The sequence below is a fragment of the Pocillopora damicornis genome, chromosome 5 (assembly GCF_964200805.1).
Source record: "Pocillopora damicornis chromosome 5, jaPocDami1.2, whole genome shotgun sequence".
NCBI lineage: Eukaryota > Metazoa > Cnidaria > Anthozoa > Scleractinia > Pocilloporidae > Pocillopora > Pocillopora damicornis.
In genome coordinates, this window is record NC_142674.1 from 13,513,119 (window position 1) to 13,538,118 (window position 25,000).

Here is a 25,000-nt window from a genome sequence, read left to right on the forward strand (position 1 = left end):
TTAAAGTCGCGGATAAACTAAGTGCGTTTCTTATTTCCTCTCTGGAAATAGAGAAGTTGCAAGTAGGTGGGTAGAACTGAGCAGATTTACGCCCTTGGGACGATCACAACCGCCGTAAATATCAGAGGCAGCCAACAAGTGGAAATGCTTGTAAATGGCCAGACGGGCTGGAAAATGTCTCTTATCAGAATTATGAATGGTTTCAGCCGAAGCCCTTATGGAGCGAGTGGAAATAAAGCCAAAGCTACCAAGTATTGTTCCTAACACATGGGGGCAAGGTAAGAAGTTTGGAAAGTTTTCGAGTCTTTAAAATGCATAAAATATTGGGAAGTTGTCAATTCTAGTAACGAACCTCTTCACGAATGTATGTGTCCATTCTTCGTCGCAGGTTTTCAAAAGGAGGACGGAAGTCAGGGTTACGATTCCAGCACCTTTTCATGATATCATACCTGAAATTTAACAATGATGGTCTACTCTTAACTACCTTTTTATGGATTGTGCAAAGAATAGGAATATCCTATCGTAATTTGGCTGCCTCTATTAATAGCGTCTCTTTGTGTCCTGAATTAAAACACCGACTCCAAGACCTGGGCATTCTACGCTTTCGGAATACCTTCACTCAAAAACACATGCCGATTCCTGTGATTTCAAGACCCTGTCAATCCAGGAATATTTACAACTCAAGATCAAGAAATTTAAATAATTGTGTCTCCATCTTTACTGGTGATTATGTTAATTCTCGTAGCTGTCCTTTTGTCCCGCGAACAATAGGAGAGGACGCACGATCGATTCCGGTCAGGATCACACCTCGCAACGCAGTGCGTGGACCCAGTAAACCAGTAAATCGTCAACGAGCAGTGAAAGTAATCAAATTAACTAAGATTACTTCTCAAAAACGCCCCAATTACAGCTTCCCAAGTTTCTACATGGCAAATGCTCGATCGGTCAGGGACAAACTGGACGAGTTGACTGCTCAGCTTTTAACGTTTCACATGGATATAGCAATTATTACGGAGACTTGGCTGCATGACTACATCGATAATAACATCCTTACCATTCCAGGTTACAACATCGCGAGACGTGACCGCCACAACCGAATAGGGGGTGGCGTGTGCGCGTTCGTGTCTTCAGAGATACCTTTCAAGCGTAGATCTGACTTGGAGTCCCCAGAACACGAGTGTTTGTGGCTATGGTTACGCCCTCATCGTCTGCCACGCCCACTATCTGGTATTATATGTGGGGTGGTGTATTTTCCTGTGGCCTCTGCGCAAGTGCAACGAGATCGCACAATGTACATCATAGAAACACTAGACTCCGTAAAGACTTCTTATCCAGACTGTGGTGTAGTGTTATTAGGTGATTTTAACACCCAGGACATCACAGACATGTTAGCCAATCATAACCTAAAACAAGTAGTTATCAGACCCACTCGGGGCAATAGCATACTAGACCTTATTTTAACGGATTTTAGTGAATACTATAGCGAACCTATTGTCAGCGCGCAATTAGGGTCTTCGGACCATGGCTCTGTTCACTGGAATCCGCTTTCAATGAACCAACTAAACCCGCTGCGCGTTGAAAAGAAAAGGATCCCGTGCGTCGCTTTCCTCAGTCGGCAATAAGCGCTTTTGGGAGGTGGGCGTGTTCACACCGTTGGTTCAGTGATTTAGAAGTTGACGGTGACTCACCATCAGTTGACTCTCTCACTGACTCATTTACTAAGGATCTTTCATCAGCCAGCGATATCTACTTTCCGTCCAAATACGTGAAGATTCATCCAATGGACAAGCCTTGGATGTCACCTGAGATTAAGGCTCTCATATTAGAGCGCCAACGCGCCTATCTAAGTGGCCCGGAGGAGAAATGGCGTCGCCTTAGAAATAAGGTCAGAGAGGTTATCACCCGCCGGAAATGCGAGTTCTATAAAAACAAAGTTAATAACCTCAAGAGCACTGACCCGAGGAAATGGTGGAGTATGGTGAATAAGCTTGCAGGGAAGGCTAGCAGCCCTAACGAACTCAGTTATACTGACGAGGAAGGCAGAATTATCTCTGGCGCGACTCTCGCATCACGCCTTAACGAGTTTTTTGTATCTGTAATATCTGACATTAAGCCACTTGATACAAGTGCACTGCCCTGCTACTTACCATCCCCTCAACCGCCCGTGATCGAGACACAAAGGGTCTACAAAAAGCTACTTGCCATCAGCGCCTTTAAGGCCCCTGGGCCTGATGGGATTCCGACTCGTATTTGGAAAGAATATGCTGCTGAGCTCGCTGAGCCGATCACGCGAATATTCAACACCTCTATTGCATCAGGCTCCTTCCCTACTGCATGGAAAGACTCTAATGTCACACCGGTACCCAAGGTTACGCCCATAACCGGTAGGGAAGATTTAAGGCCTATCTCCCTAACAGCAATCGTCTCTAAAGTCCTGGAGGATTTCGTAGTTGAATGGCTAATTGAGGATGTTGTGCACCTCATCGATTTCAGCCAATTCGGCTGCCTCAAAGGAACTTCAACCATCTATTGCCTGTTGGATATGATGCACAACTGGTTGTCCTCTATTGACAAACCAGGTATGTTCTTAAGGGCCTGTTTCCTGGATTTTAGTAAGGCTTTTGACCATATTGACCACACTATCTTAGTCAATAAACTCATCCACCTTGGGGTCCGTGGTTTTATTATCCGTTGGATTTGCAGTTTTCTTTATGGCCGCCGCCAAGCTGTTAAGATTAAGAACATTGTATCCCCTTGGTTGCCCGTGCACGCTGGAGTCCCGCAGGGCACTAAGCTTGGCCCCATCCTGTTCCTCCTGATGATTAACGATCTCGCGATTGAAACTCCATTACTATCGAGCCACTGGAAATATGTAGATGACCTAACAATATCCGAGGTCATCCCATCAGGCGGTACATCGTCCCTTCAGAAAGATCTTGACGCCATTGCACAGTGGTCGTCGCGCAATAATATGAACCTCAACCCAAAGAAGTGCAAGGAACTTGTGATTTGTTCGCTTAAAACACGGCCAGATCTTGGCCCTTTGTGCGTCAATGGACGTCCCTTAGAACGGGTCTCCTCACACAAGGTCCTTGGAGTCACTATCAGCGACACTCTTGGGTGGAATGAGCACGTGCGTGAGATTGTCTCCAAAGCCTCAAAACGTCTTTACATCTTAAGAGTGCTCAAGCGGTCCGGAATTCCACCCGAAGACCTTATTAACATATTTTATGCCTTGGTACGATCGGTCCTCGAATACGCCTGCGTCACTTGGTCTACTAGCCTACCAATTTACCTCAAGGACATGATCGAAAGAGTTCAGAAAAGAGCTCTGCGTATATTATTTCCGGCGCTGAGCTACAAAGACGCCATTGTGGCTGCAAACTCCACTCGCTTAAATGTGAGAAGAGACGAACTCTGCAAGAAAGTTTGGGACGGTATCTGTGTGCCTGGGTCACGGCTGTACCACCTTATTCCACCAAAGCGCGCCGATTGCCACGTTTATGAGTTGCGCAACAAAAACCATGTATCACTCTTTAAATGCCGGACCGAAAGATTTAAAAAATCTTTCTTTCCAACAATGGCGTCTAACGCCCAGTCCTTGTAGTCAAGCAAACCCAAGCGTTTTTTCATTGGTATATAACTACTGACTCTTGTAATTCCCAGTCCCTTTAGATTTTGAAGTCAAATGTAAGATTTTCGTATTTTTTAAAATTTTGAAGTATGCTTGTAAATTCACATGTATTTCACCACTTGGGTGCTATTTTTGAATACTTTTAATAAACCTTTAAATAATAATACCAAAAACGTCCTCCTACAGGAACCTTTTTTATTGAAAATAGTGTAGGCAATAGTTCAGGTTTGTCCTTTTATTGAAAATAGTGTAGGCAATGGTTCAAGTTTGTTGTGAGACGTCGAACATATTGCACTCCTTCACTCGCTCTGATTTTTTTCAAATACATTTTGATGTCATAACTGTCCAAGCCGTATCTCAGCTGAATGCGGTATGCTTCTGGTTCACATTCACATAACGGAAAGTTACTGATATGATTGTAGTCCAATTGCTTTATTGCAAAGATTTCGGCAATGAGAACGATAAATGTGTCGTCTTGGATCTTAGATTATTTTAGGGACACCTTAGTATTATGCTAAAAAAGTGCAACTCACAGTTTGTTATCAACATGATCGGGCTTTGGCATCTGATATCCCTTTGTGACCTCTGCAACCACCATGCCTTCTGACCATCCGTCGTACGGAATTCCTCCTGTCAAATGCACAAGGACAAGTGCAAGTCGCATTTCCAAATATATCAACCCTAAAGTAACCGACAGTTCTCGGTGACACTGTCTCAAGGTTACACAGTGTGATCGGAAACCATGATCATGGTCAAGTGTGACACGACAAGAGGTCATGGGTTCAAATCCCGTAGAGGTCCGAATTTTTTTTTCAGGCCTTATTTTCACTACTGCTTAAGTAGTGTTCATTACTGCGAAGATCACTTTCATTCACGTATTTATCCGCAGTTCAAACATATGACTTTCATATATCTTTAGCCGTTTAAAAATAGCATTACTTCTATATAGCGCTTGGACATTGCTGTTCTAAGCGTTAAATGTATTGATTGAACATAGCTTGGCTTACCAAGGGTAACTATCTCATACAGGACGATTCCATAGGACCACCTGACGAGAGCATATCAGAAATATTCTATAGTTAATCGCTGAGTGAATTTTAGACGTGAAATAATAAAGAAAAATCAAAAGGTAATCAGTTCGTTAGGTTGGTGGATTAATATGCATATCTATACATACACATCACTCAAGGTGGAAAGTCCAGCAAGTTCTCCCAGCAGAATCTCTGGTGCAGTCCATTTGATTGGCAAACATCCCTGGAAAACAACCAATAAACGTTTGCCTTACAAAACTTATTTCCCTTTTTTTCAAAGCCATCTTTAAAAAAATATGAAGCTACATAACGTAAACATGTTAAAATGTGAAAAGAAAGCTGCATTTGTCGTTCCCTTATAAGTCAATCCAATGTTAGCCTTCGTAAAGTTGTCACGGAAAACAGAAAACGTAACTCCTTTCCCAGGGCTTTCTACAAAAAACGTTAATGAAATTGATATATCCCGATAGCCAGCCCAGAGTACTTATTCTGTTAATTTCTAACTCTGCTTTGTTTTGCTTTTTTCTTGTAAGTAAAAGTGAGCTATGAAACCCTGTTGGTAGTCGAGATACATTTAATTTATGCAGAGAATATGTTGACGCTTCCAACTTTTTTCCAGAAAACACCGCACTAAAGCAACCAAAAAAGTTTTTTCTACCTTTTTGGCATTTCCATGGCCATACTTGAAACTTTGATATGCCATACCAAAGTCCGTCACTTTGCAAACATAGTTGTTATCGAGGAGAATGTTTCGAGCCGCCAGGTCACGATGGATGATTTATCAGAAGATGAGGAGCCGGAATATAAGAGTTAAGAAACGGTAGGTTTATATAATACAGCTGTGAATTAAACGTCTGGGTATGTTCGAACAATAAAGGGGCTGAAACTAAGGCAGCTTTACATAATGATTTAATGCTGACAAAACTAAGATTTCTTCTTTCTTTATCAAAAAACAATTTGACTTTTTTACAACAGCGAAATTAACGATGATGATAACAATGATAACGATAATAGTAATAACTATGCTGATAATCATAATAATTATGATAATAAAATAAAATTTAGTAAAACGGAGGACCCGTTGTGTTGCAAGAAAGAAAAAGACGAGATGGTTTCCTCTTTACCTCTGTTTTCTTCAACAGATTTTTAGGGAGTTCCATTTTTCCCTTTGTTTTGTTTTTAAGTGTCGCAATAAGGTTTTATATACATATATATATTTATATATGTATGTATGTATGTATGTATGTATGTAGCGCAGATTATTTATACGACGCGCCACTAGCCCAAATGAACCATCAGCGCATACTCGATCTTTGACAGCTGCATGAGTTTGTCTTTTCTTTTTTTAGCCTAATTCTATACCATTCCAGGTAATAAGAGCTAGGATTTTTTGAGGCTCGGCAACCGAATTATTATGAACCTTACTCTCGTCTCTTGGCTCATTTTGTTGACATCTGCAGTGACCTGCTAATGTCAACAAAAAGTATTATGGCTAAAAAAAACTTAGAGATTTCTCTAATGTAAAAGCACTCAAAAATGTTGGCCAAAATCTGAGCTGTTGAAAAATGAAAAGTTTAAATCTCTGAAAGATTTTTTCTGAGTTAGAATTGACACGTGACAAGTATTCCACTTACACCTCGCGTTCCAAGGAACACCATACCGGCGGCTATTTGTTTGGCAAACAGCACAAGATCGTAGTTGGTCAAATTCTGAGCTCTTCCCTCACCAAGATAATACCGATCCCTCACTCCTCGGCATTTTCTCAGATAACCAAGTAGGTCACCACATGGCAAGTACTCCATGATGAGTATGGGATGAACTTAAGTGACGTTAAAAAAGAGAAAAAGCAAATAAATCCTATGTCAAGGCTCCTTACCGTATATCAAAGATAAAATTCCTGATAGCTCTCGTCATAAAGCAGTTTAGCTTACACGAAGGACTCATTCTTTTAGGATCTACTTTCATCAGAATTTACTTTCAAATATTTGCTACAGGTTAAAGGGAAAAATTAAGCTGGTTAGCTCCGTTCACGAGATTTCACGCTATCCGACCGAGACCTTAATGAACTCTCGTTGGATACATGCTTTCGAAGAAAAACAGTCTGGTTGCCAAACCGAAAAAAGACAAACTTGGCTCCATTAATATCCCAGTTACGGAACTCATGTTAAGAGGTCCTAAGAGGGTTCATTCAGCATTTGTAGTATCGTTAATAAAATATACCTAGAAAAGATGTTGTACGCTTAGTACTTACTTTGTGTCGTAACGCAGCCCATGAACTTTACAATGTTTGGCGGAACGTTTTCACCGATAAGTTTACCCAGCTCAATTTCTCTCATCAAACATTTCCTTCCATCCTCTCCAGCAGTGGCTAAAACAAAAGTATATATTAATGGAGACAAGTTCTGATTAATACATTTGTTCTATGCAAGTTCAAGCCAGAAAGAATCCGGTAGAGCTACAAACCTTACTTCTTCTTATTACCATTTGGATGATAATTTTCGAAGATAGCAGATTTCCCAACTCACCTCTCCCCCAAGCTAGCAGATTGTCCAACTCACCCCCCACCCCCTACTGACCTTGCCATACCTGTGACCTTTTATATTTCTTGATGGAAACAAGAACTATTGCAGCATTACTGCAATGCCAGGATCACTTTTATTGCCAAACTGGTTGATTATCTTATATGTTTGTTTGTCCTCCCTCCCCCCACCCCCGCCTCTTTCCAAATAAAACATTTCTATAACCACCCCTCAGATCAACATATGTTGAGAACAAGAACAAATCAAGAACAAATCGAAGGAGACTTACGCGTGAAACATTTAGCGGCTACTGTTCGATTGCCAGGTTGTCCATTTGGCGAACTCAGGAGAGCTCTCCACACGGCTCCAAACGCCCCTCGTCCAATGACGTCTTGAAGCAGGACACGGTTCACCGCAACCTCCCACTCATCTACCTCTGTATTCAATAGCTCCATCTGAATTGCCTCCTCTTGGTCAGGACTAAATATTGGAAATTAACATTGTATACTTTGTATACTTTCAGGTTCAAAACAAAGAACAGTGATAAAAAGAAAAGAGAGATCAGAAGGAAAAAAATTGATTGGGGAGATAATCTCTCTTGCCGATAGTGGGAAAACAATGTTTTTACTAAACCAGAAGCATAAATTATTACAAAACATATCAGTAATTATCGTTATTTTAATACACTTTGTCGATCGGATGAAGTTCGACAATAGCTTCGTCGTTTGTTAAAATTAAACAAGAAACAGTTGGTTTTAAAATCAGAAAATTTTACGTGCATTTCAATGCATAAACCTATAAATTAATCAAACCGAGAATAGGTAGAAGATACTATTGAAATAAAAAAAAAATTAAACAAAGGAACTAATGAAGCCGATTCTAACAGCGCTTGATGAATGTTAATAATGCATCATAAACACGATAAATGTAAAGTCACTGCGATATGATTTTTGTCATCGTCATCATACAAGCTGATGACCCATGAGGAAGGTAATGCCGGGTGTTTTTATTTTGATGAATTTGATGAATAAAAGGTAAAATAGTTGACTTACAGAGCCATAGCTGCAATTCCAAATAATGAAATGAAGGAGATAAAGAAGATAAAAGTTTGTATTAATTTATCAAATCGAATATTCTTAAAGAATTTTTCTGTAATGGCACTAATATTAAATTTGCATAAATTAGGAGGGACGTGCTATGTGCCTAATTTAGAATTATTATCAAACACCGTAATGGAAATTATAATGATGATACCATATACAGACGTGAAAAAAATCTACAATTGGCATTTTTTTGGCCGCACGCGAGTAATTCTTATAAAAATATTTCTGCTCTAAGACTCTTAGCTTAGTGTCCCCTCATCCCCCTCCCCCCCCAGCAGACATACAAAATAAGTTTAAGTATTTCCTTCTTTTACTTTCAGACAAAGAAATCTGAAATAACAAAGAAAAATGGACGTCACCTGTCCTTCGACGCTTGCAGAAATACCAGGCAAGCGAAATGAAAATCGCTGCCGCCACTGATCCACCAATGTAATACCACAAAGTGCTGAAACTTTGCACTTGCTTTGCTAATTGTGTAAGATAGATAAATGATCTAGACAAATCTCGACGGTAGTAAAAGTACTAATAAAATTCAAGTTGTTCGGAATAGCTTTGGAATAGCTTGGCACATTATTTAACCTGTTATTGACACCTGCTCTTAAAAACGAAATGCCTGAATTTCATAGAGCGATACAAGGAAATTTCATGTAAATGGGTCAGGTGACCCATATTTGTTTCTTATTTAATTAAAAAAATAGTTTTAATCTATTTTTGAAATGTATTTTTTAATCGGTAAAGTTGTATGTTTCTTTTTAAGACACAAAGGTAACACCAGCTTACCTTTGACATTTATTTTTACAAAGGAACGGGCAACAAAACCGAGCTTGTTACGTGCCTCACAAGAATACACACCACTGTCCTCCTTCACAACTCCAGTTATAGCAAATGTACTCTTTTCTTCATCGAATCGTGTATCAATCTTTGCCCTTTCGGGTGGTGAGTCTCCATCTTTTTTCCAAGTTACATTTATTGTTTCTTCGTTGACGTTGCAGGTCAATGTGAGGTTGTCTCCTGCTGTGAGTGCTGGATACTGACCTGGAACAATTTGAGCTAAGGCTTTTCCTACGTTAAGAAAAAAGCAATTGATTAAAATCATGGTCCACGTTCGTCACTTTTATCGTCAGCATCGTTTCAGTGTCAGCGTCACGTCATCGTCATCGTCATGATTATCGTCGGCGACATTGTCACGGTCAGCGTCATCATCATCGTTATCGTCATTAACATTAAACTTACCGTAAACACGCAGAGTTGCAGAGGAACTAGTTGTATTTGCTTTATTTTTCGCTTCACACTTGTAAGTCCCTTCCATCCCTTTTGTGACGCTTAAAAGTTTCAGGAATGATTCTCCTTCGTAACTGTATTGAGTGATACCAGATGGCAGGTCAGCATTATTAAAAACCCAGGCTAATGTTGGTGTTGGCACACCTGAGGCTCGACAACCAAAGTTCACAGAGTTTCCCTCGGTAACAGACTGGTTTATCGGAGGCTCTATAATCTGGGGAGATACTTTAATTAAAAAAAAATACATAGTTAATAAGGTTTGTGTAGTCCAGTTTAACCCCATTTATCCAATCCTTGATAAAACGACGAAACAACAACAACGACAAAAAAGCAAAACAAAAAACGCGATGTTCAAGTCTATTTTTGACCAACGTCAATTTTTTCGAAGGTTGTCGTCGCTTTCAGCATAAAAAGATATCGTTTGCCCTGAAGTTGTCCCAGTTGTCCCAATAAAATTAATCCTTTTCTTGATGGTTGATGTTAAAAAAAACATATGTTCAATGACAATCAGTTTCCTTTTTTTTAGCAGTATATATTGAATTGGAAAAGTTATTAGGCTATGATGATCAAAACAATGTAAAACATTTGTATTCTGAAATCGAAAAAAAAAAAAGGAAATCTGTCATTTGACGTTTCCAAATTGTCCGTTTTAATATGAGTTCACGGATAAAAATGTTAAAGTGGACCCCAGAATTTGCAATTCCTTAATAGCAGAAGGTGTTTTAAATTATTTCTTTGGTCACGGATTCACCTTCAATAACAATCTGGGTGTGTGTAAGTCAGAATCAACTGTACGTGATCAGGTACCCTTTTCTAGAAGAAAAGGGTACTATTGTTGGTAATTTGAAGCAAGTTATATGAATGTTCATTTAAAATCTCTTTCCAACTTCAATCCTTAATATTTAGGTAATGATACACTCATAGCCTAGTTGATGAACTACCTTTAATACTAATGAAAATGTATCATGAGACCATGACTCCTTAGTTCCTTGTTCATCGATATTTTTAAAGGAAAAGGATGAAAAGAGAAAGAAAAAATAGGTCTATTTAAATTTGGCTTAAGTTTAAAAACAAACGCTTCGTTAAGTTACAAGTTTGATAAATGACATAAACTACAATATAGAGTTTACCAGTGACATCGATCCAGAAGGAAGAGTTTGCTTTTCCATAATCATTTTCAGCAGTACATTCATAATAGCCTTTATCTTCAAACGTCACTTGTCCAATAACTAAGGTGTTGTTTTTATTAAGTAGCACTCCATCCTTGGTCCAGTTGACATATACTTGTGGGTCACCTCTCAAATAACACTCTTTTGTAAATGTGGAGTTCAATGCAATGGTGAGATTTCTAAACTCGTCACTAACACGGGGTGGAACTGCAAAGTAAGCATATAAATACAAATTGCAAAATTAGAAGCCACCCAACGCCCCCCTCCTCTCCCCCCTCTCCCCCCCATCCCCCCCTCTCCCCCCTCTCCGCCCCCCCCTCACCCACAAAAAGAAAAACAATAAATTTAAACAAATTAAAAAATAACAATTTAAAAAGAAGAAAACGATGAACCATTTTTGGATCATATCAAACAAATTCTTCCAAAAACCATGTTAGTCAGGCTATATTACTAAACCATCATATTTTTAGAGCAGGAACAAACGAACAAGTGTAAAGACTTTCCAGTTCTTCGCAATAAATAACTAATCAAGTTGTGTAAAGAATTACTGTATACTTGACGAACACACCTTTTACAGAAATGTCAATGTCTTTGGTGTCAAAGCCTGCTGCATTCTCTGCCTTACAAGTGTACCGCCCTTCGTCCTCCTTTGTTATCTCAGAAAAGAAGAGAGACAAACTCTGTCCTTGGAATGTATTATTCTTGAGCCATGTGATCTGAGGTTCAGGCCGACCCTCCACAACTTTACACGTCAAGTTCACAGTGTTTCCTTCTATGATGAGATTGCTTGCTCCAGAAATATCCACTTTTGGTCGAACTAGGAGGTAAATAAATAACATGTCCTTGGAAAATCGGAGGTATTCCAATATCATTTACACAGAACACATTAAACGTCATAACTTAACATAATGAACATTTGATAATGACACTAGCGCTTTATATGAAACTTAATCATTTGTCAGATCGCGGACATAACTTCGTATTGAGGTCTACATACTCCTATTATCTCGGACCAGTTTACGAAAGACAGAAGGCGCAGCCATGGAGAGTATGGTCTACCCTGTTATTGGTATAGAGTTTTAGGAGCATTCGATAACCTTATCACCCTATAATCTTGGTTCGCGAAAACACTGATAGCTACAGCATTTGAAGAACCGAAAGCATTCCATTCACTTCACTGATGTTATAAATAGTAACAAGTCACTTGCCATCCATGGGACTGCATCTTTAAAACAAGAGTCCGAGGTCTAAAAGATTCCCTGTGAGTAATGCGAAGTTTACATCAGCGGAACATGCAGTCCCATGCAAGTAATGGTAAACGAGTGATATGGCAGATCGAGAAACGACATGCTTAGACAAAGGCCTCTGCAGTTTCAGAAGACACCTGGAAACCACCTGCTCTGGACTGAAGTAGAGTACATTGCTCGTGATCCTATTATTATACACGCAGGGTAAAAGAGGCCATCCACGTAAGATTTCGCATGTTACAACATAAATTGAACATTGGGGTAGACATCCCGGAAACATAGATGCGGACCACAAGAAACACAAACATAATAACTTTGCGACAGTGGACTCAGAAAGAACATTTAGTCAAAGTGTGGCAATCGAGGCCTGGGTGGGATTCTAGCCAATCAGAGTCAAACAGAGTGTTCATAAGGTCATGCATATCTACCGACCTTATAACACGAAGAAGACACAACATGCAGTCAAAAAGTCACAATCCACATCCAAAGTAACTTAATGGCGAGATAAACGATTATAATGCATTCAGAAATTGAATTCGTCACCATGACCAACTGAAGTCGTTTTAAGCACATTACCAGCTTGAAAAGAAACTATAAGCTTCATCAAAGGGCACTTACTCTGAGTTCTGACGAGGATACTACATTGTTGATAAATAACTTAAGTATAATTTCTTTTAACAGGACACCCTACTCTAAAACAACCGTAATCAACAAACATATCCACGATAAAATGTCGCCTCGCATGGCTGCAGATATGAACAGCGAAAAGGTTTTGAAACTGAGTAAATTAAATTCATTACATTTGAAGAACTGACTTTATGACTTTCTATATATTATCTCATTGGTCACTCACTTATAACTGTCACTGCTATGTTTTTATCTCTGCTTGTGACCCTCTGTGGTCCTTTAGTTTGTTTCATGGTACAGGTGAATGTTCCATTGTCTTCAGGCTTTACAAAACCAATACGCAGGCTGCCGTTGGATACTTGAGTGAATCGTTTCGGGTCTAAGGACTTTCCTCCTTTCTTACTCCAAGAAATCTGTGGACTCGGTGTTCCATCGGCACTACAGCTTATAATGCCAGACGTGTACGCAATAAAGGTTTGTTGGTCCAACGTCTTTTGAGTAAATCTTGCTGTTGAAAGCAGTAATGAAAAGCACCAATATCATAGCTATACTGTTGAAAAGTCAGAAGTGTACTTGTCTTACATGGCATTGTCCTGCATGTTAAGCCTATTTCTACAAGATAAAAAGATGCGTTTTCATACCATTAATGTAGACAATGTAATATTGAACATATTCCAATCTCTGGCATTCATATATTCCTCCATCAGATAGCTGCACGTCATCAATGAATAGATCGCCATTGTCTTCAGCCCTGATCCTTTCAGAAGTAGAATTTGTTATTTCAAGCTTTTGCCTATTAATGACCCACCTAGCATGAGTGGTTTTATTGTGTATAGAACAGTGAAGCTTTTCTCTGCTACCAATATCAAAATAGAGTTCATCTCTTTTCAACACTTTCTGGTTTTCTGCAAAAAAAATAGTTCAGTTTAGATGATTTTATCAAAATAAATAAAATTTTTTGTACTTAACACTACAAGAAGAGATAGAAAAGTTAAATATATTTACCTGTGCTAAAGCTTAAATTGAGAAATGTTTTTAATAATGTCGTATTTTAAACTTAGTTACAATACTCCAAACAAAATCAAGTTAGCCACTAGGTAACCCTTAACTGAAGTCAGGTGATCTTATGAGCAGTCATATCACCCTCATGAAAGTCATGTGCACCCTAGCTAACATCATTTCACCTCAAGACCAAGTTGAATCATCTATAAGGAGGGTAAGTTCTTAAAGAAACTGTGGCGTCGCGACGGTGGGGGAGTATAACACCCGCCATGAAGAAGGGCTGACGCTCGAAATTTAGCTTTGAAACTCTTTACGGGGGCAAATTTACATTATCAACTCGGTTGATAAAATCCAAATCATCTAAGTCATTTTAAGTTGACTCATGTTACCCTTAAACCAAGTCATGTCACCCTTAACCCTAACCCTCCACTTTAGAAGGTCAGTGGGAAGAAGAAAGACAATCACGAAAATCAGAATAACTAATCAGACCTAAAAATTTAGTTGCTTACTTGGTTGACACAACGCTTGAGAACCCTTGTCATCCGCCTGACATTGAGGTGGAATGTTTAACTTTCCATCGATGCGATCGCATGATGCAAGTTCAAACTCCTCTCCAGCGCAAGAGACATCAGACATTGCAAAAGGTATTCCCTCAGCCTTTATGTCTGACCCAATAAATTCCGCTAAAGCCTCTTCAAAGCCAAGTTGACGACAAATAACTTTGACATCATTTAAGTCCCATTTATTCCTACATATCTTTGCCCATTTCCCCTTGTAAAACACTTCCACTCTTCCTCCATACTCCACATTTGCGCCATTCAAGCGAACAGGAACTTATGGAATTACAAACATTTTAATCCATTAAGATGGAAAATACCGGTTATCAAGAATCAAGAATGCCTTTAAATCACGAAAGGATAAATAGTTCATGCCAGTCTAAGTGTTTAGTTTTAAGGGAAATTCTAGGTGTAAATTAATCAGTATTCGTACGTTGGATGTATCGTTCTTTGTCCGATGTAGTTCACGACATTTACATAGTTTCCTTGCAGCGATGTTTTACGACGAACCTCTTTTTCATTGCTTCGTGACTGTGCTTTAAATTGTGAAGCAAAATTTTTTTTAAAAAAATGTTGGAACATTCAAGACGTGTCTTCTTAGCCTAAAAGCGTTTACTTTCGGCGAACACAATAGGGTGATTTACATTTTAAATTAGAACAACATTTTTAAAGCATTTCTCATGCAATTATCAAGAAAAAGGCATTTAGTTATGTATAAGTAGGGTGAAAATTGTAAAATTCCTTAGTTTCACGAAAGAGAGGGAAAAAAGGAAACTAGAGGGACGTTAAAGTTTTAAGGAAACTTAGTGGAGGGTTTGGAGGTTGTGAGGTTCATGAAACCGAAATGCATAACTGCGCAGTTAGGTTCTTCTTTCGGCAGCAATTCAACTGTAATCGTCTCAGGGCGTAAAGAAACCTGCCAGATTTTTAGCGATACATACCTTTTTAGAACCTAAAGATACCCGAAGATGAGCAATCATTGATCTCGGGAAAGTTTTAATCACCGGAGTGTGAGTAAATCTATCAAGTTACTATCTTTGGAGATCATGCGGATATTAAATGAGTGCAATTCATTATTACCTTTGCAAATTTGTTGTTTATTTTCCAAGTTGTTTTGACATCTGGTCGGAATGGTACAGTTGTAGTCGGTGGACATCTCTGAAGCATTGCCACGTTCTGCGTACCATGTGTAATTAGCAAAGACGCCGTTGTCATAATAGCCCATGGCCATGCAGGTTGAATTTTCATCTGCTTCATCCCATTGACTGGTACAAAGCTTTTGCCAACTGCTGTTTGAGAATATCTTCATTGTACCGACAGATGGGTTCTTCTCTGTTTCAAATCGCAGGGGAAATTCTTCAAATATTAAAAAAAAAAAAGATAAATAAGGATAATAGTAAACAACGTGGACTAATTAAGCTTAGGTAAATTCTTGTGTCGATGATGTCGCCATATAATTACCTAGTAACAGTAGTCCTTGCATTGCTGAAAGATTTCTTTTCAGTTTATGGTGGAAGAATTTCCTGTTTAGCTAAAATGATTTTCTTTGTTAGCTGGTCAATGCCAAAACTGAGGCCCTCGCATTGTCAAACATATTTCTTGTCAGTAGATGATAGTTAGCTTTACCGGCTTGACTAGAAAGGTATTGCTCACGGGCAACGAAAAGAAATTCGTAATCGCCATTATGCATATAGTGTAGACTTCTTACAGAGTGACCACAAATATCAGCGAAAACTTGTGCCAAGAATTTATTACCTATTGTAGTACAAATGATAATGGAGATTTGTGTTGTTTCTTTAAAGAAAAGCATGGTGAATTCCGTACAGGTACAGAGTTTGTGCATTCATGAAGGATTTCTGACTTATAATGAACTCCTGAGTTTTGATAATTTGAGCATTTCATATACTTTGCCTGGATGATTATGTGATTAAAGTTAAAACTCAGAAGTTCCATTCATTTTTTCTTACTCTAACTTTTATTCCTGTATTTGTTCTTTTTTGTTTCAACAAAGAAGTTTTCATCCACTGAAATCAGAAAAGCTGCAATTTTGTATGTTACCTTCTTGGCAACTGGACATGTTGCTACATTCTCTCAGCAGTGCTCCAGCCCCATCGCAGTGTTTCCCGCCATATGCTGGTTCTGGATTGGCGCATTCTCTCTGTCTGGTTTGTATACCGCCAACTGGCTTGGTACAGATACTCCAGGAGTTCCACTCACTCCAGCCACCATCCACTTACAAAGTTTTAAACAACAACATTTGATAAACTACCATACAAGACATGTTTGGATCATTTACCCAAATAAAGTATGTAAGACAGTGGTGCAGTTTCTATTTCTACCTTTCTCTATAATTACTTCGAATGCTCAAGTTAACATTTGGTTACGGTAAACTCATCAATTTGGTATTTGGCGCGATGCCGAAGGGTTTGCTATGAACTTATCGAGACACGCTTCTGAGAGCAAAAACATAACTCGAGAGTGGTATTGGTGAGGGCCAGTGGGTTGGGGTCCAAGCGAGCAAGATGAACGTGAAACACTGGGAAGGTGTCTGACATGGATGGGTTGACGGCTTCGTCTTGACATGGGTTCTGCATAGATCGTCTGCTAAATTCAAGAGAGAACTTTTTCTATACACAATAGCAAAATTGTAACGCTGTAGGAAAAGCAACATCTTTTGCAGACACTTAGGTGCTAAGGCGAGGTCCTTCTTGAAGATTGACTGAAAGAGTTGGTGGTCTGTATAGACTCTGTTGGATTTTCCTAAAAGCAATTCCTCGAATGTGTTGAGGGCTTCAACAATAGCCAGGAATAGCACTCTTCGGTAGTGATTAGGCCTTTTGCAGTACGCAATGGGTCGTAGAGAAGACTCGTCAAGGGCGCTGCTACTGTGTGGTTTGATGGTTTGTAAGAGGGCAGCTCCCTGGCCATAGCCTGAGGCGTCCACTTGAAGGATCAGTGGCGCAGTTACGTCAAAGTATGCCAGGCATGCTGCACAGGTGGCTAGGGCTTTTGCTGAATCAAAGGCTTCCTGGTGCCTTGTTGACCACAGTAATGGCATGTCCTCTTTGGTGAGGTTGTAATAAAGTTGGGTGACGCTGCTAAGTTCGGAACAGAATTTGGCCAGGTAATTAATATCCCGTAGGAATCGGCGCACTGCTTGCTTTTCGGTTGGAGTGGGCATGGTGATCATAGCTTTAACTGTGACAGGGTTGGGCTGGAGGCCATCTGTAGTGGTAACATGGCTCATGAAAGTGGCTTTGCAAATAAGGAATTTCATCTTGTTGACATTTACCTTGACATGACGTTGTTCAAATCCCTCAAGCACGGCGATAAGGCTGCGGTCGTGGTCGATTCTGGCTTCCATGTTATTGACGCTGCAGCCAGGGATTAAGATGCCGTGAGTAATACCGAAGCTTAGGAGGCCATCAAGCACCATACGAATTTGGCGCTGCCGTTCTTTTGATGCAGAGGATATGACTAAGGGTAGCCTAGTCCATCTGTAGCAACCCCATGGTGTGAACATTGTGGTAATCAGAGATGATCTTAAGGACAAGGGGATGGTTTGCCTCTTTACATCTATTCCTTCCATGCAGCTAGTGGATGTTTTCTTCCAAGGTGGAGATGCTGTACTTTGGACATCGAATGGCTTTATTGAGGGTCTAAGAAGGGTCTAAGCAGCTCCGTATTTTTCCCGGTTTGGCTGGGGGTGGTTTTGGCTCTCGGTTGAGATACCCTTACTAGCTGGCCAGTGGTTTCATACGCATCCAGGGCCGCTTTGATTGCATCCAGCTTTGAAATGGGTTCAAATTGAATGGGGGCATGAATGGGTTTGACATCTGGATCCAAGTCGAGATCGACGGGTAGGCTGAGGAAGCCCAGACCTTGAAAGAGTGAGGATCAGTTCTTGGAAATGAGTTCCAGAGTTCAAGTCCTTAGTGTAGGCCAGACTCGCATTGACGTATCTGGGGGTGGTAAAGGGGGCCCAGCTGCTGATTCCTGATGGCTGTCAGGTTCAGTCAGCAGTGGTTGGGGAGGGTTACTTATGGAGCATTTCCTTATGAATTCCGCATGCATAGTCAGCGCATCAAGTGCTATGCTTGCCTCTGTACTGAGTAAGGCTGGTTGGTCAGTGAAAATGACTAGGAAGGTGAGGTTACTCGTGAATTTACCTTTACTGGCTTGGGGGGTAAGTTGGCCAATGGATCTGGTTGGTGGACTGTCATAGGGTGGAATCACATTTTTGGATGGTAGAATCTTGGCCCAGGATATGCTGGAGAAGTAGCAGGATAGAAGAGTGTTGCAAGAGGCTGCGGAATTTATTTGGAAAAGAATTTGCACTCTGCAGTTTGAGACCGGTTCCCCCAAAAGAAGCCAGGCGAAATGGCCTTTGTCAGAGGGTGGGGCCGTTGTAGGGACGCCAGTGTTAGGGGATTACCCGCTTAAGAGGGTGAAGCAGTTCTACAACTGTATGCCTTCCACGGGAAGGGTGTAGGAGTGCTCTTCTTGTTCCACCAATCTCATGTATTCCCGTCTGGGACCCGGTGGGGTAGGTGTATGGGAGGCAGGTCTAGAGGCTCCGTTCTCTTAGGCAACCTGTTGACAGAAGCCTGCAAAGTGATCAGTTTTGTGACAACATCTGCAAGTGTGGCCTGAAGCTGAGCATATGTCGCGGTAGTGTTGCTGCATGCTGCCACATAAAAAGCAATATCTGTTAAGGAACGTTCCAGGTCTTGATCTTCCCGGAGGTTTTTTGACCAATTCGTGCGCTGTCGTGGAAGTGGGAGAGTGAACTTGTTCTTCTGTGGTGGAATTAGCCAAAAGCTTGTTTGTATGTTGTGCCGCCTCAATATAACTTGACTCACCACGAACGCCGGGGTGAAAGGGGGATCCTCCGGTTTCCGTTGGCCATCTCTGTAAAATACGTCTTTTCGGAAGCGACTGAAGGATTCACTGAGACCGAAGAGAAACTTACCCCTCATAAATTCTTGCGCGTTTACGCCAAACGATCGTCGCCCGACGGAAGTACGTATAACGGTTTCTTACGTTGAAATGGAGGTTTGGTAGCGGTCTTGCATCAAACTACATGCACCAGCGTAATGTTCTTTGATTTTTTGAAGCCAAACTCAGTGTTTTCCAGCATCATCGTTCGATATCTTAGAAGTGATTTCGATGTGCAAGGTGTCCCATTCAGTTGAAGGAATTGCTAACTCGAAGGGTCTCTTAGCGACGATGTAATGGTCCTCAATCTCGGTGATTCTGCTTTTAGCGGGGTTTCTGTAACCTTCGAGTAAACATTAATCATGAAATCTGGTCTCCCAGTAACGGTTATTGTCACGGTCTGGTCGCACGGCTTGTACATCGAGGATAGACTTTCCGTGCTTCGGCATAGTGCAATTGTGAAATGTTGGTGAAGGTTTGAGATGTTGCCGAAGAAGCTATTCAATGGTGCAGTTGTGTCTACGAGAAGCTGGCTCGCTGTAAAAAACGGTCCTGACACCATGTTAAGCAGTATACTTTTCTAGATTGAGGAAGCATAAGCACATGCGCAGCCATGATGAACTAATTTATTCACACCCCAAGCACGCGTTGATACGGGAACTTTTGAATGTGGTGTAATTATGTGCGAGTAATGAAACGGTAACATGACATATTCTCTGACTCTAAAAAATCTGGCTTTAACAGCGGAAGCAGAACAAAAAGCATAAGACACAAAGGGCGTAGACACACTTTAAAATATAGGCTTTGAGCCAAAGAAAAGGAGACAAATAAAACATTCCTAAATATCTCTCAAATTCATCCCAACACCCGTGACAAACGAATGTAAAATTAGACAACAACTCTTGCAAGATTTTGAATAATTTGCAATTTGCAAGACGAGTGCACCTCCAAAACATCTTTCACGCACAAAACAAAGAAGCACATCCGTTTCATATTAAATCCAACTAGATGCCACCGGTTCAGCCTTCTATTGCCCATGAGAGCGACTAAGAAAATGTCAAAAACACAACTTGCAGAGATTACTGTAACTAAGCCAAAAAATAAATTGTCATGCAATGAGCTTATGGCTTTAAAAGAGTTGAGAAACAATTCTGTTTTAAACCTCAAAAAAGCAAACAAAGATACAACAGTCATCATGAATACAACTACAACTACAACCTTTCAGAGCGCCGATGGTGAAAAACACGCAGAAAAGGGTTAGTGAGATCATTGACCGAATGCGTCAGGGCAAACACATCGATGACATCACGAACAAATGGCTCTCACAAACTCCTAATCCGCTTAGAATACCAATATTCTATAAGCTCACGATAATACACATGCCTATACTGGTCGGTAGACCTTTAATCTCAGGATGCGACGGCCCCACCGAAAAAAAACCATCTTTTGTGTAGACACTGCCCCAGACTATGGCGCAATTGCAACAATCCTATATGAAGGATGCCACTGCTTTTCACAATTTCATAGAAAAAACAAAGGTAGGCAAAGATACTATTCTAGTGTCAATGAACGTTTCTTACTTGTACACAAATATACCTCAAGAAGAAGGAACGAATATTCTATGTGAAGCATACGAAAAGCTCAACGACCATAACGCACCGATCCCAACGCATTACCTCAGGGAAATGCTTGGCTTAATCTTTCAAAGAAAATTTGTTTTAATTAAATGAGGAGAACTTCCCTGGCCCAAACGAAAATGGGCAATGTCATTTGCCAATATTTCCATGGCGAAAATTGAAACGAAATCAATCCAACAATGCGAAACCAGGCCAAGAGAATGCAAACATTACATTGATGACGTTTTTTCCCTTTGAGATTAAAACAGGGAAGAAGTAGATAGTTTATTAAACGATTATCAAATTCACAAAAGCCACATGGGGAGTCCGTGCTAGTCTGTTCTCACCTTTATTCTCGGGCTTAGAAAACCTCGAATGACATGATTTGGGTGCTGCTCAGTAATTAAAATAAAAATTTCAGCATAAATATAAGACCCAACGTTCAAATGAGAAACAAAGTAGGCATGATAACTCTGCAGGAAGTCATGAATCTCAAGTGGAAACCTCGGAAAACATTTCAAATGGTTTTCCATTGGCTCATACAGTGAAAGTATGAGCAAATTCCTGTTAGGATGCAGCGAAAGCGAAATATAAAGCTTAAAACGGCGCGACCAGTTAGTTAAACTAAATTTTATAAATAGAAAACTTGATAAATGTTAAGAAAATAAATTTTTTAGTTTTTATCGCGGCATTCAAAGCGTCCTCCTCTATTCCATTAAGCCAAAGGCTTTCGATAACTTAAAATCTGGGATATCGTTTAGTATGGCGTTGTTTCGCAGGGCAGGAAAATTTTTCAGTTTTCTAAGGTTTTACCGGGATAATAGGCGATAGATTTTTGACCAATTTGAATCTACGTTTTCTCTAAGTTCTGTCATTATGTTTGATTTAACCGGTTGATCTAAACTCGTTTTTTAAATGTCATCAAAGCATCATTAAAATATCTTTTTATCCTTAATCAATTTTCTCTTTTATGTGATTTGAACTCGTAGATCTGATTCGCAAAATGAGCATTGTCTTCACTCTTGAATTTTTGCAGTAACGAAATTGAACATTTGTTAAAATCATGAACCATAACTCTTTTTCGTTTGTATGAATGAGAACTGTACCTCCTTTCACTTCAATCCAAAAGGTTGATTTCTTGCTTCCAGTGGGGTTTTTAGCGCTACATGTGTATTCGCCAGAGTCTTCAAACCTCGCTTGACGAATCGTGAGAGTGTTCTTTTTGCCAAGATGTATCCCATCCCTAGTCCAATGTACCTCAGGTGTAGGGAAACCGCTTAGAGAGCAATTGAACTGAAGAGGCGAATTGTATGTAACCGACTGATTGATGAGCTGAGGATTAATTTCAGGAGGACCTGGCCATGGAATTAAGAAGCACAATTCAAAAAAGGTGAAATAAGAGAAAAAAAAAACAGACAATGACAAGAGTAACTGGAAGAGAAAAAGTAAAATTAACATTTACCTGTAACTGTAACCTGAAAAGCTGCTTCACTTTTCCCTTCACTGTTCTTAGCGCTGCATAGATATTGACCAGCGTCTCCATAAGTCACTTGTTTAATGGTGAGCTTGTTCGCGGTATTAAGTAGCTTTCCATCTCTTGTCCAATTCACCTCTGGTTGAGGAAAACCCCTCACAAGACAATCCACTTGAAGGGTTGAATTAAGTTTGACAGACTTCTCTCGCCGAGAATTAATTTCAGGAGGACCTTTATTTTTGAAAAGGAAAGTAATGATTAATGTATAACTATTGCCCCATTCCCTCCATTCTCCTTTCTTTTAACCGTCGCTCACCCCCTTCGTAAAAGTTTCTTCTCATCCCCAACTCCCTAATGTTGTAAAAATAAAAAAATGGCAGCGATAAGAAAATACTAAGAGCACTAAGCATTCGCTCGCCAAAATCGCGCCTACTGTGCAGCAGGTGCAATGGTGGTCTTTTCGTTTTACGACTAAACAAAATTTCCTTCGTTTTGCGAGAGAAAATATAAATATAGCATCTAATCGGAAATAATAAAACTCCGGCAAAAAAGTGTTCTTTTGAAGAGTGAGGTATTTAATAAAAGGGCAGTTGAGGAACATTTTACAATTTCTAAAACAGGAAATTAGTTCAGTCTTTTACTTTATCCTCATGGATGAAACCACTTACATTTACAAGGCCGTGATTCCCGAGTTCTGGAACAGTTGAATTCTAGAAGTAAGGTTATTTATATAATTTTTTAAAAGTTATGATGATGGGGCCTAAGTCAGCCTTTTTTTAATACAGAGAAACCACTTATTTAGGAGAAGTACTGAACTTTCCGCCAAATTGTCCACCTAGGGAATAGAGAAACTGACAAACAATGCATTTTTTCAATGCAACTTAAACCTACATGTTTGGTTATCAATCCATTGGCCAAGGTGTAATGCCCATGACTTTGAATGCAGTCTATTTTGCCATCAATACAAAAGAATTCATCCATTTCAATAAAAGCTTATTAATGTGCATGCAGTCTCTTGAAACTGTAAAACAATAGTGAAAACCTACAAACACGCCTTTGAGTTACAAATACTGAAATTTTCGTCTTGTCACTTACCGACTCTTTGCCTGTACTGGCCGTGGCCGCACTCTTTGCAGCCTCCACTCCACGATGACCAGGCCATGCAACCTTTGAAAATGATACGTTGTGGGAAAAGAGTCATATGTGGAATCGCTTCCTTGTTTCATAAATCTGAAGCTTGCCATAAAGGATACTAAAATAAATACTTATTTTCGTTGATAACGTGAGTTCCTAAGGTCCAAGGAGGCTTCAAACTATAGCCTTCAAATTTAAAATTTCCCGATCTCGCCTCATTCGTGTGCTCCCAACATCATGCAGGAATTTTTCATTTATCCCGGGAAAATGCCAATTTTTTCTATTTCTCAAATAGATGGCTGTGCAAAAACATTTTAAAAAAACAAACTAGGATTTCAATATCGTCAGCTTTGAATTCTTAACTTTTGCTGTCAAAACTCCACCAGAAGATGGCTGAGGTCTGAGACACTGGAATTTAATCCTTGTAAAATTAAAAGTTTGTTTCTATGCTGGCCTATGCATACTGATATACTGATCCACAAAGAAACACTCTATCTTTCCTCCATTTTTCTGTTGGGAACTATTCGTTTGATCAACCATTTTTATTATGCCTGCTGATAAATAACAGTTAAAACATGCCTACTTACAATCTGTTAATAGTTAGGATGAGGATGTAAGGCGAACATGAAAAGAAAGTTTGCACATTTAATGAGTAAATAAACAGCTTAACCATGTATACACACCACAGGCTACACACACTATACTCGTCAAACATGTAATCAACTGAACATGCACTCACCCGCTTATAAATCCGGAAAAGATACCATGAAAGGGAAAAATAATTCAAACAAAGACATTTATTGATCTAATCATTTACTTATTTATTTTGAACTTAGCGCTTTGTTCGCTACGTTAATGCCCTCTGTTAAAGTAAATTATCAGATAACAGGTTTTGTAAATCAAACAGACAATGGGCTCCAACCAACATCAATGATATCTAATGATGATCACACAAACGTCTTTCATTATAGGACCTTGGTATTGGCAGGCAGACATCAATTACTGTCATTACATATTATGCTAACACAGCTACCCACAAAACTAACATCGTTTTCAATGAAAATATTTAAATAGTATCAGCGATCGCTAACGGTCATTGATATACACCTGCGGATTCCCTACCTCATAATAAGATTACCTCTTGTTGAGTTTATATTGACACACTGGAGTATACTTTAGTTACAGGAACGAACGATATTGATAGTTACCTTCAGGTTTTGCTAGGCAAAAAGGACGAGATAAGAAAAGATGTGCAGTTAATGATACAAATGGCATAGCTCAATTGCAGTGCCACATCTAAATTTCTAACTCTCTTCGTAGAAAGAATCGGTTTCCAGTAATCTATTTTCTCATTTGAGGAGAGTATTAGCGTCTATTTCCCAGAGCAGGATCCGACATAAGACAATGTCTCCAAAAGATAAACGTTAAATTTTGTCAAAGAAAGGATGCATTTCTTAATTCAGTTTTAAATTGAAAAAGTATTCTTTTGGTAAACAAACGTTGGCGAAGCTAAATTTGTCTTGATTTTGTCCCAGAAAATGTAGGAAATGATCCTTTCCAAATCTCCAGACAGAGACTACGTCTATAAACTTTGCTCCTTTTTTCGGTTTATCAGCATGGTATAAGGGAAATGCATTATGTGTATATGTATGTTGTAGCTATTTCTAC

The 25,000-nt window shown here is 39.7% G+C and overlaps 3 protein-coding genes across 3 annotated transcripts in view; all 3 read right to left on the reverse strand.

The window, feature by feature from the left end:
• The window catches only part of LOC149045423 (vascular endothelial growth factor receptor 1-like), an 18,821-nt gene extending 1,128 nt beyond the window's left edge, over positions 1–17,693 (reverse strand). Inside the window, exons 1-20 of the mRNA XM_089207724.1 lie at positions 16,724–17,693; positions 16,229–16,402; positions 15,251–15,526; positions 14,123–14,446; positions 13,253–13,516; positions 12,838–13,119; positions 11,306–11,554; positions 10,699–10,944; positions 9,521–9,793; positions 9,049–9,349; positions 8,647–8,732; positions 8,237–8,252; positions 7,474–7,664; positions 6,917–7,033; positions 6,301–6,484; positions 5,324–5,444; positions 4,812–4,888; positions 4,642–4,682; positions 4,168–4,264; positions 353–449 (exon numbers count right to left, since the gene is read on the reverse strand). Coding sequence (XP_089063850.1) covers positions 353–449; positions 4,168–4,264; positions 4,642–4,682; positions 4,812–4,888; positions 5,324–5,444; positions 6,301–6,484; positions 6,917–7,033; positions 7,474–7,664; positions 8,237–8,252; positions 8,647–8,732; positions 9,049–9,349; positions 9,521–9,793; positions 10,699–10,944; positions 11,306–11,554; positions 12,838–13,119; positions 13,253–13,516; positions 14,123–14,446; positions 15,251–15,526; positions 16,229–16,402; positions 16,724–17,693 — 4,386 coding nt within the window. The remainder of the gene's footprint in view (positions 1–352; positions 450–4,167; positions 4,265–4,641; positions 4,683–4,811; positions 4,889–5,323; positions 5,445–6,300; positions 6,485–6,916; positions 7,034–7,473; positions 7,665–8,236; positions 8,253–8,646; positions 8,733–9,048; positions 9,350–9,520; positions 9,794–10,698; positions 10,945–11,305; positions 11,555–12,837; positions 13,120–13,252; positions 13,517–14,122; positions 14,447–15,250; positions 15,527–16,228; positions 16,403–16,723) is intronic.
• The window catches only part of LOC149045419 (RNA-splicing ligase RtcB homolog), a 113,878-nt gene that overhangs the window by 19,254 nt on the left and 69,624 nt on the right, over positions 1–25,000 (reverse strand). The window lies entirely within an intron of this gene.
• On the reverse strand, positions 21,676–23,360 carry LOC149045424 (neural cell adhesion molecule 1-like). The gene is made up of 3 exons (XM_089207725.1): positions 23,294–23,360; positions 22,187–22,429; positions 21,676–22,079 (listed from the first exon to the last, which is right to left on the reverse strand). Exons 1-3 carry the CDS (start codon positions 23,358–23,360, stop codon positions 21,676–21,678), a joined length of 714 nt encoding a protein of 237 aa, XP_089063851.1.